Source organism: Theobroma cacao, chromosome 8, assembly GCF_000208745.1.
Source record: "Theobroma cacao cultivar B97-61/B2 chromosome 8, Criollo_cocoa_genome_V2, whole genome shotgun sequence".
NCBI classification, from domain to species: domain Eukaryota; kingdom Viridiplantae; phylum Streptophyta; class Magnoliopsida; order Malvales; family Malvaceae; genus Theobroma; species Theobroma cacao.
In genome coordinates, this window is record NC_030857.1 from 5,442,476 (window position 1) to 5,454,285 (window position 11,810).

Below are 11,810 nucleotides of genomic sequence, written 5' to 3' on the forward strand. Positions count from 1 at the left end.
TTCCTCTACTCATTGATCGTTGAATTTATAGATTTCGTGAGGGTAAACACATCTGTTTCGATGAATAAATTCTTAATCATAATTGGGCATGGAAAAGAGGATTAAGCCTTGAAGTTGCCTTTTTACGCTACGACAGCGTCAACAAAGGAAAACAGCACACGGAGACTGAATCAAATTAAGCCTGTCTGAAGTTTACCATTAGAAATAGAATAGCTCCGGCCAGAGGGAGTTCATCTAGGAGAGGTGAAGTTTGTGTGGTACAGAAGAGGTCTTAGGGTTCTTGTTCTTGAATATTGGTTTTAATATATTGAATTGAAATGGAAAGGAAAAGAGAAGGGAGGGTTGGGCAAGCATCACAAATTCACAATACCGCCCACATAAATGTATAATGCTCTCCCCATACAACAAAAAGTTCAACAGGATATTGGGTTTTACTCCTTTTCTAGATAACAAGTGCGGTTTCTTTCCTATACGGAAAAAAAATTTAGAAAAAATAATGCTCCACTTAAACAATACAAGGCAAAGGCATGCTCAGCACAGCCTGTCTGATCAGGACCCCTTTGCCAAGGCCAAGGGCAGAAAAACGTTTCCAATCATCCAAGTTCCGTAACTCTACCCTTTACAAGAATAACTGCAAAACTCCATGAAACATATAACTTTCTGGAAAAAATTTACGCAATAAAAATAATCCTTTTTGTAAAATTAAGTTGGATGTTTGAGTTTGAAGTCCTAACATATTACTCTTTTTCATACAAGAAGGTTCATTGGGTCTCAGCTGTCATCCTCATCAGCTGCTCTTTTCTTCTTATCAATATATATATGTGTTTCTTTCACCACTATTAAAAACCTAGCTTTTTGCTCTCCAAATTCCTTTTATAAATTTCCAAAAATAAGAAAACAGTTGATGTTGAGAAAATGTGGAGCTGATTGCTACAAGTCCAAGTCAAAATGATGACATTAAGGTGTGTTGTGACTAGAAAATTGTGACAGGTCCCAAAACTCACAAATCACAATCATCTCTGAGTTGAACACTGATCTGTAATATTCTTCCAAGTCCAATGAAAGGAAGAGAAGCCAATTCGACACAATTATTCGATTTGAATCAACAAACTTGCACCCCCCATGATTTGATTAGATCTTCACCCACCATTCGTGAATATGTGATTGAGACAGATGGGTCGAACTGAACCGGAATTGGATATGTTGTTAGCTATACATCAAATTTTTCACGTGCCTGGAAAGCTTCTCAGATTTCGTGGAGCTAAGTAGGATCACAAGAAAGTTCTTTGAAAAACGAGAAACAAATAAAGAATAGGAAAGTAAGGAATCCAAAAAATATGTTTGATTTGTCAAGGTACCAAAGTACGGCGGTGCAATTAATCTCCCCTATCAAAGATCAGGAATTTTAAAGCGCCTTTATTCTGCTAAAAAAATAGGAATAATAAAAGAAAAAGTAATGGCTGAATAGAGCAAAGAGAGGTCAGATGTTCGTTTCACTTTTATTTAATGGGAATCATTCTGCCTAAAAAATATATCCCAATGTGAATCAGTACTTGTTTTGGTTCCAAAATGAAGTTTCGTGGTTTTCCCTCAACTAGGCCCCTACTCTATTATTATTGACTAATTAAGGATTTAGCCCAATGGACTTGTGACTTTGTTTTTTCTAATGCAGTTGGTTTCCATACCCATATATGAAGGATTATTTTTCACGTTTTCTTTTGTCTCTTTTATTCTCGAATCTGCATATAGCCTTGGAATATGTATCCAAGAATCTGCTACCTTTAATACGTATGGTGAACTAATCATTTTCTAAAACAACTTTAGTTCCTGTTAAAACAGGCATCTCTTTTTGGGTTAATTTGGGCTTGAAAACTGCCACTTGGGCTATTATTGTAAACTAAGTTTTGAAAGGAAAGAGTGTTTCGGCCCAATCGTCTTGGAAGTCTTTTACAAGTTCAGGAGTTGATCCAACATTCTTCTATTTTATAGCTCAATGTTATTGGCTAAACTTAGAACAATCGCTGGGGATGAAACATGTATTTGTATATACATGAGTATGTCAAGGGTAAGCACAATTTTCTTCTTCTTTTTCCCCCTTCATTCTCTAGCTACTGACATGCTTCATTTATTTATTAAAAAAAAAAGTCATTATAGAAGCATATGGTAATTCCTTTTTCTATTCTTATGTGTTAATTGGATGACAACACATACAGAAAATCTAGAATTGAGTTTACATATTTTCGAATATCCACCACATGGTATTGTTTTCTATTTTTTTACAGACAATCTAAGCATATCATGGCCTAGGATGATGTAATATTTTTTATCTTTTTTCTTATATATATATATAAAGAGAACTATACCATTTTTTTCCAGTAATATTAGGATAAGATAAGTTTTATCCTCTCACCCCTTTTTTCCCTCCATATAAATTTTTATTTTTCTCAATTACCATTTTGTTCTAATTATGGTCTTTACTAGCATTTAGGGTCAACCTTAAAACACATGGCCAAATATTCCACAGCCCATTGGGCCATAACCGTATTTAGCCTAATGGGCTATAGCCTTTGTTTCTCAATTGATAAAATAGGAAAAATGAAAGCCCTAAACTGCAAATACAGTGGATTAATACAAAAGCGTATGCGTTGACCGTAAATACCGGGAAAAGGAGTAGGCAACGCCTTCTTTATCAATTCGGAGACGGAGAAAAGAAAAAACAAGGACCCAGAGAGGCTTAGGTCATCCTTCCCCGAAACATCTTAAACTCCTCGTAAGAAAAAGAAAAGAAAATTCTTCTATAACTCTCTCTCTACGAGGTGTTTAAGTATATTTATTCCATCCAATTAGATTTCTTTTTTTAGATTTGGATTTTAGGAATAATTGTATAAATCAATTGGGAAAAGAAAAAGGATAAGAGTTGATGGACGGAATAATGAATAAGCTCAGGAATTTAGATGCGTACCCTAAAATAAACGAGGATTTCTACAGCCGTACACTCTCCGGTGGCGTTATCACTCTCGTCTCCTCCGTTGTTATGTTCTTTCTCTTCTTCTCCGAGCTCCGTACGTTTCCTTTTCTCTTGAACTCTCCTCAATTGTTTGGATCTGATTTTTATTTAGCTTTCTTTAGGTGTTGGTAATGAGGTGGTTATTTAAAGTTTTCAAATGATGGCATTTTTTAGGTGTGAACTGTGATGGATTGAGATGTTAGGTTAAAAGGAATTGGTTGCTTAGCTTTAATCAAGATGGTGACTAGGGTTATGGATGCATTAGTAACTTAAGCATGACGATCGATTATTTATTTTTCCTAGATCAATTGTTGATACTTTTACTCGAGAGTAGTTTTTATTGACTGTTTGAGTATTGAGTACTTTTACTCATGATAGCAGTTAGCTGGAGTCATATGCCAGCTGAACTTCTTTTTTTGTAATTTTTTCTATTTTGTTGGACTTCTATGGGAACAATGCTTCAGGATTTGTTTATGAATGACGGATATGTAGCCTAGCTTATTGGAGTATTATGTTGAAGAGTTGGCAAATGTTGCCTCTTGTTTGTGGAAGGAACAACTTATAATCCATCTTTGAAGTCGTTTGCACTTCATCTTGTTTTGGATAATGTTTGGATTGGAAAGAATGATCACATGTTATGGCAGAGGGAGGTGTCTACCCCCCAATTCTCAGTGATTTCTGTGGAAGAAACTTTGCTGGCACTATTTTTTCTATGCCTAAATAGTCTGAATTCATGGGCATGTCAAGTAAAGCCATGCCACTAAATGAGGCATGTCTTTGATCCTGGTCAGGTGACTATGATAGTGATAACAAGTGAGAAAAATTCAAATTTTGGTTTGTTCTGGACTTCATTCAGGGAACTTGGTATTTTTTGATAATCACATGCACCTTCATTGCTAAGTCATTATGCTTATTGTGCTGATGTCAAGTTTCATTGTATATGTATATAAAGATCTTCATTGATGGACGATCTTCCTGTATATGGACTCTGTCTGGAATACTGATGGATGGCATTCTTGTAAGTTTGGGAAGAATGTCTATTTTAGGCATTGATTTAGGAAATGGATTTAATCTTTTATGGGCTTTTAACTGGTTTATTGGACTTTGTTTGTTGTTTAGGTGGGCTTTATTTTCTATGGGCCTAAACCTATGTTGATGAAGATACACACACACACACACACACACATATATGTGTTTTCATTTAATTAGGAGGTGAAAATTTCAACTTCTTTTTTCTTTTTTTTGGTGGGGGGGGGGGGGGGGGTGTTCCCTGGGAATAGACTTAAATATAGCTTTTCTTTTTGTTCTTGTTCTTGACATTGGTGATATTAGTGAGGTGGTTTCTTTCCATCAAACTTTTTCTTTTTCTGGTCTTGGTCGCAGGATTATATCTGCATGCTGTGACTGAAACAAAGCTTGTGGTAGATACTTCAAGAGGGGAAACTCTACGCATCAATGTAATGTCATCTGCTAATCCAACTTTTACCTCAAGATTTCCTTTTCAGCTTTTTCCCTATGGCCTTAAATTTCAAATAAAATTTCCCAAAGATTCTTCTCTGACCGTTTTTCATGTTTTATGTACAAATTGATTTATATTTGTTTGAATCAAGAATAGTGTTATTGACATGAGTGTAATTATTTTATTACACATTTTTATATTGTTTCTTTTCAGTTTTATTTATTGTACTGATACAGTCCTTTGGACTTTGGAATTATCCCCTCTAATTTCTTTATGTTCCTTTTGCATTTGGAAGTGCAGTTTGATGTCACATTTCCTGCTCTTGCATGCTCAATCCTCAGCCTTGATGCAATGGACATCAGTGGAGAGCAACATCTTGATGTGGTATGTATTGCAAGGAGTCATGCTCCTTTATTCTATGTTGATGACTTTTTCCCCTACATCGAGTGTCATAAAGAGAATTTTCTCATCAACTCTCTCTCTCTTTCTCTCTCTCTCACACACACACAAACACGCACCATGGGCACATAAATGAGCTTGCATACATAATATAGATAGAAGTTTATGGCTATGTGTATGTGTCACGGATCCCACATCAGTAAGAGATGAGATGAGTTTTGGGGTTATAAGGGCTTTCCTCCACCTAATTGGCATATCTTTTGGTTGGAATTGCGGCCCGTGACAAGTGGTATTAGAGCTCGCTCAACTCTTCATTGATGAGAGACCCTCCATGAGAGATACTAAGGTTAAGGTAGGACTAGATCAACGTGGGTCTCTCTCCTTTATAGGTGAAAGAGCCAATGCAATTAGGATGTTGCACAGTTGGGTGAGGGAGAATGTCATGGATGCCACATCAGTAAGAGATGGGATGGGTGTTAGGCTTATAAGTAAGGGCTTTCTTCCACTTAATAAGCATGTTTTTTGGGTTAGAAGTGTGGGCCCATGACATGTGCGTGCACACAAAACTTATCTTTTCTGCATATGCTGCTTAAATGGTATGGCTTTTGCTGTTGAAGTTATAATGTCATTTTTTTTTGTAAACTTGCAGAGACATGACATAATTAAGAAAAGGTTAGATGCACATGGCAATGTTATAGAATCGAGGCAAGATGGAATTGGTGCTCCCAAGGTTAGCTATAAGATAGTAATGCTTGAAGTTGATTTCTTATTTACATTTTTTTAACTTAAGAGTATCTGAGTAACAACACATTCAGCTTTGCTTATCTTTCTGCTCATTACTATTGCTTCACACAGATTGAGAAGCCTTTACAGAGGCATGGTGGCAGGCTCGAGCACAATGAGACGTATTGTGGTTCATGTTATGGTGCGGAAGCGGTATGCTTCATCTATCTGGTTTCCATCTGCTTGTTCATTGTGATAAAATCGATCCACTGGGTGCATGTTTGTCCAGAATATGAAGGATCTATGACTTTGTTCTTATAGGTCCCAGTACCATATCCTCTTAATCATAGTAAAAGTCTCCCTTTGTCAATTTGCCTAAATATGATATAAACATTTGATTTAGTAGCATTTATTGGTCATTGTTGTTTTTATCTTTTGGCTATTTCCTCAATCTCTGTTGTTTTGGTTGTGTTGTATTCTGTTCTGTTCTTGAAGATGCTGTAGATGTGGTCGGTATTTAGGTAGTGAATAATCATTGAAAACAGTCCACCTATATAAGAAGTATTATTTTGCTCCAGGTATGATGTATTTTTTCCCTCCTTAAACATCCTTTTCTCTTTCCATCTTGCAGTCTGATGATGATTGTTGCAACTCCTGTGAGGATGTTCGTGAAGCATACAGAAAGAAAGGTTGGGCTTTGTCAAATCCAGATTTAGTTGACCAGGTCTGTCAGCATAAGAGCTTATATGCTATCTGATATTGGAAGTAACTTTAATTTGAATGAGACTCACAGACAGACATACTGGGGTAGAAAATGTTGTTTTTGCCTTCATTGTTGTTTTATTGATAATTAGCTTGTACTCACTTGGTCATCATTTTCTTTCTGGTAAGCTACATACAAGAGTTGAGACGTAATAATGCCTATTGATACAATTCTGGATTCCCACTCACCCAGAGCCTCTGTTTGGACAGTTAAGATGGCAAGGAACTGACCCTTTAGCAAGATGTCTAATAGTCATTTGTCTAGTAATTAGGTAATCAACATGGTACTTTCCCATGCTCACTTCTAGGTGCATTAATAAGCTTAATTTTTTTTCAATAATCTTAAGATAAATCATTATTTGTTATCTTATATCAGAACAACGAGTACCGGCATTGATAGACAATTCTTTGTTGTATAGTAATTGAAACTTTTGGTTGTTGATACATGCAAATTATGCAGAATATGGCCTGAGCTAATATTTTAGTGAGTAACTCTGTATGCCTTGTCTAAGTGTATTTCTAGTTTACTGCTTTCTGGCCTGCCTATCCTAAGATTTCGTCTTTGCCCCCTATAATACTGATCTTTTCAGCTGACCTACATGAACCCTGTTTTATACCTTGATTTATGCTTCTTGTTTATGCTGTTTTCTGTTGTTCAGTGTAAGAGAGAGGGTTTCCTTCAGAAGATTAAGGATGAAGAAGGTGAAGGGTGTAATATATATGGCTTTTTAGAAGTTAATAAGGTGGCAGGGAATTTTCATTTTGCACCTGGGAAAAGCTTTCAGCAATCAAATGTTCATGTACATGACTTGCTGGCATTTCAAAAGGACAGTTTTAATGTAAGACATAACCCTTTTGTTTCTGTTCTTTGTGTAGGTAAGTATCTGTTATCTGAAAATGATCATCTAATTAAATCATCATGCTTCATGACTGTTTGATATAGATAAGTCACAAGATCAATAGATTAGCTTTTGGAGATTACTTCCCTGGTGTTGTGAATCCTCTTGATGGGTACTTGCTACTTCTGCTTAATCTTTTACCTTGGCCATGTACAACAGCTGGATGTTGGCATATGTTTCTTATATGTTATCTTGTTTTCTTTTTTTTTTTTCTAAATTTCAGTGTTCATTGGACACAAGAACAACCAAGTGGGATGTATCAGTACTTTATCAAGGTTAGTTTTATGCATGAATGCATCTTTAGTTCCTTATTATCATATTCTCCAATCGTGATCACATCTATGTAGTAATTGAAGCCAGGACATTACTCCAGGATCTAGAATATTTGCCTTTCTGTGCCCTCTTTTATTCCATTACCCAATCAGTGTATGCAGCATGTAACATGTCCAATCCTAATGCTATGTATGTAAATGTCATGAAATCATATCAAAGTTTTGATTAATATCAGTAAAAACTTTAACAATATTGATAAAATCAGTTTAACTGTCCCTCACTGAACTGTCAAAATGGCAACATAAATGGCATGACAGGTTAAAGTCTGCCTGATTACCGTTTCTTCTTTTAACATAGTGTGTGTTGCAAATTTAGAAACATATGAATGTTCAAATGCTAATGTTGCTAGCAAACAGATCAATGAAGATAAAAATGAGACCCTATTGAGAGAGTAGTTTCCTCTGATTGAGAAATTTTTAAAAAGGGTTAATTACACATTTGGCATCTGAACTATAATCAAATTCTTGATTTGGTACCTAAAGTTTAAAAATTCACAATTAGTTACTTGGAACTTTACTTTTTCCATCACTGCACATGAGACTAACATCATTAGTCAGATGGAAGATGTGTCCAAAACATCCAATAAATTGTGACATGTGGCATGCTGATGTGGCATGTTTTTATTGGCTGTATTTGGACTTGTCAGCCATTTGACCAATGGTCTTAGTTTGTGTGCAAACTGATGGACAGAAGTAAAGTTTGAGCATCTAATTTCGAATTTTTGAACTTTAAATACCAAATAAAAAACTTGGCTATAGTTTGGGAACCAAATGTGTAATCAATTCTTTTAAAAATATAAATGTAAAATGTAGTGTCTTCCCTTCTCTATTTGAAAGCAGGAGAGCATGATACATTCAAGAAGACTAGGTAGCAGGAATTCTTACTAATGTTATAACCCTTAGTAAAATAATGGCACAAAGCCATCTCTATAGGAGCATTGATTTTTTTTCCTTTTGTCTTTGATACTGGTAGCTTTTAAATGAGCTTTAAACGAGAAAAGCGTCTTTTAGTTTGAGGGATTTTCTATATATCGTTTTATTTGTAGGTTGTACCTACTGTGTATACAGATGTGAGTGGACACACTATCCAGTCAAATCAGGTATGGCTAGAACTTGCAAAAGATTTTATTTGACCTCTTCTTCATTTATTCAAAATGATTTTTTTTTTGAAAGGTCATTTATTCAAAATGATTAATGCATGAGACATTGCTTTCGGCAGTTTTCTGTAACAGAGCATTTTAAGGGTGCAGAGATAAATCGTCTTCAGTCCCTCCCAGGAGTTTTCTTCTTTTATGACCTTTCACCTATCAAGGTTGGGTTTTCCTCTGCTTTTTCTACATGCAAGATCTATGTCCCATATATAAATGTTGATGTCTTAGAGATGCTGCATAACTTTCAATTTATTTATTTATTTGTTTTTATATGTATGAGGAAGTCTAAGGGGGTGAAGGGATTTGAACCTTAGACCTAAACCCTCTGAAAGAGGATAATAACTGTTAGCTGAAGTCTGGGCTGTTTTTCAAATTTTTCTATTGATCCCTGCTAATTCTCTGAGCTTATTTTTCAACTTTACTTTGCAGGTCACTTTCACAGAGCAGCATGTCTCATTCTTGCACTTTCTAACAAATGTGTGTGCTATAGTTGGAGGTAATGATCTTTTCCCCTCCACATAGGCTAATAATTCTTTCTGTGTTTAAAGTAAGAATGGAAGTCAAATAAACATACTACATATGTTGATTTTATATCAATTAATTTTGTTTTTGTTTTCCTTTTGCTTTGACAAATTAATAAGATTTTTTTTTCCTTATGAACTCATGTATATCATATGAGGCAAGAGCCCGATATCTCCCAGACATGACTTACAAAATCTAAAAATTTACATCACAAGTTCATATCCTCATCCCCTGAACTTTAAAAAAAAAATGAAAATTGAAGTTCTTATATCTGCATGTGGGCACACATGTAGAAAATTTTTAAGTCCAGCAATCATCTCTCATAACTGAGCAAACAGACTAAGTCTGAAGATTTTCCTTTTTGGGGGTGAAGACAGATGATGTCTTTCCAAGTTTTTCGTCATCTTCATTAAATCACAACAATTTTCTCCACTGGATTCAATTCGAGAGAGCTTTAATCTTAACATTTTGGCTTTGTAAACGAGTTTATGGACTTGCACATATGCCCTTGAGTATGATTGGTTTTAGGTTGCTAACTGTTTCTTCAAAATTTATCTTTTCAGGTGTTTTCACAGTTTCGGGAATATTAGACTCTTTTATATACCATGGTCAAAGAGCAATTAAGAAGAAAATAGAAATCGGTAAATATAGCTGATGATAGATCTAGGTAGCATGAGTTGTTGCTGTTTTGTCTGCCAGGAACTGGTGCTTGGGAAAAATCAAACCGAGTAAATGAGAAGATGATTGCGATGCAGTACCGGTTCAGTTGTTAGCTTCTTTGTAATCATGACTGAAATTTTGTTTTGACGCATTCCATGGTTGATTTAGACTGATTTATATAGTCTAGTTGTGGATGATGCCTCATCGCAATTAGTTTTTGTAGCCTTGAAATCAAAGAGTCCTAAAACAGGCTTTGGATATGAATACATGTTTGAAATGAAAAGGGTGAGTGTTGGAGAATCAGAATTCGGAAACTTTATTGGTAGCTAGCCAGCTGTATGTATACATTTTTGTTCTGGGCTTAACCCATTTTTGGTTGAAGCAGTAACTAACAAGGCATGGTTGAAGCAAGCTTTACCAAACAAAAGAAAATAAATAATTCAAACTTGAAAAGTAAATAATTGTAACTTTCACAAAACAATGAGAAAGTTGAATTTCTTTTTTTTTTTTTTTTTTCATTTCCAATAAAAAATCACATCTTCATCTTGTGGGAATATCATATGCTGAAACATCTTCCAAGCCTCATTTAGCGATAATGGGCGGGCCTAAATCGATCTTCCTGCCTTCGAAGAACAAATATGAGGAAATTCAATTGTCAATGCCAATTTACTGTCACTTTTGTTGTCAGGATTTCCAATATCTTTCAACTCAATTGAGTCCATGACGTCATCCAAAAGCAGCAAATACCTTTTGTTATGTTGTTATTCAGCTCTACTTATGTAGTTCTGGCAACGTCCTCAACGCCTTCAATCTTTAGTTTAAGTCCGTCATGCAATTTTATCCTCTTGCAATTCTTCCACTTGAGACTTTTGCCCAAATGACCTTATCAAGCAAACATTTTAAGATACTTCATCATGGTCATTCAAGTTTTGCATTATTGTTGCTTTTCCCAAGCCTCAACATGCCACAAATCTCAGTATCTTTCATTTTGTCATTTCTCAACAGCTCTAATACATGTTCTAGCCGCCACTAAAGGCTAGGATATCGTTTGCTCTCCGGTGCAATTCACTTTCAAAACAAGGTTTTATAGGTTTATCAATCGACAAACCTTTCTCATCCACAAGTTTTTGAATTTCTTCATACATTTTTACCAATTTTCTACTATAATTTGATCGTTGCTTGACACGAATGTACCTAGATCATAGCTTTCTATCTTCTTCAAATCGATCTTCTAACATTTCTAGTACTGGTTGATCAAGAATCCATGGGGCCAAAGCTGGGGCTATGTTATAAAGAAAACGAAGAAAACTTACGAGAATGATTCCTTGATGAGAGCAGTGCTGTAAAAAGAGAACGCAATAGAAGGACTTCTAGGAAAAAGGAAAGTCATGAAGTATTGTATAAAACCTAATGTTAACTAAGAGTAACATTATCAACTTGAGGATAAAATTAAATAATTTAAATATTATATACAAATTTACTTAACACGTGGTGTAAAATTATTAAAAAGATGAAAAATTTTTATTCTCCATTCACTCGCATGCAAGTCTTTCCACATGCACGTAGCGGTTTTATTTTAGCTCGACGGAACACAAATTATCTCCCATTGCTCAACGTGAGCAATCCTCACCACAAGATTGGCAGGCCAAACCCAGTTAATCCAATGTACAATGTTGCCAGCACAAATCGTATAGACACAACCCCATGCGGGAAAGAAAGTGATCTTTATAATTCAGCCGTCTATTTTCCTCCTAGAGGTACGATCGGCGTTCGTAGTGTCAAATGTCAATCGCATCCAAGCAACAACTACTGTTTGTTTCTTCCAATGAACAAATTACGAGTTTAAACTCCTCGGTGCGAGGAATCCATGTAATACATTATTTAATAGTCACAGGA

At 35.4% G+C, this 11,810-nt stretch overlaps 1 protein-coding gene across 1 annotated transcript; it reads left to right on the top strand.

The window, feature by feature from the left end:
• On the top strand, window positions 2,643-10,228 carry LOC18592184 (endoplasmic reticulum-Golgi intermediate compartment protein 3). The gene is made up of 13 exons (XM_018125841.1): window positions 2,643-3,062; window positions 4,391-4,464; window positions 4,767-4,850; window positions 5,515-5,595; window positions 5,721-5,801; window positions 6,220-6,312; window positions 7,010-7,189; window positions 7,294-7,361; window positions 7,473-7,524; window positions 8,628-8,681; window positions 8,801-8,893; window positions 9,162-9,228; window positions 9,818-10,228. The coding sequence occupies exons 1-13, from the start codon at window positions 2,921-2,923 to the stop codon at window positions 9,907-9,909; spliced, it is 1,161 nt and encodes a 386-aa protein (XP_017981330.1). The 5' UTR covers window positions 2,643-2,920; the 3' UTR covers window positions 9,910-10,228.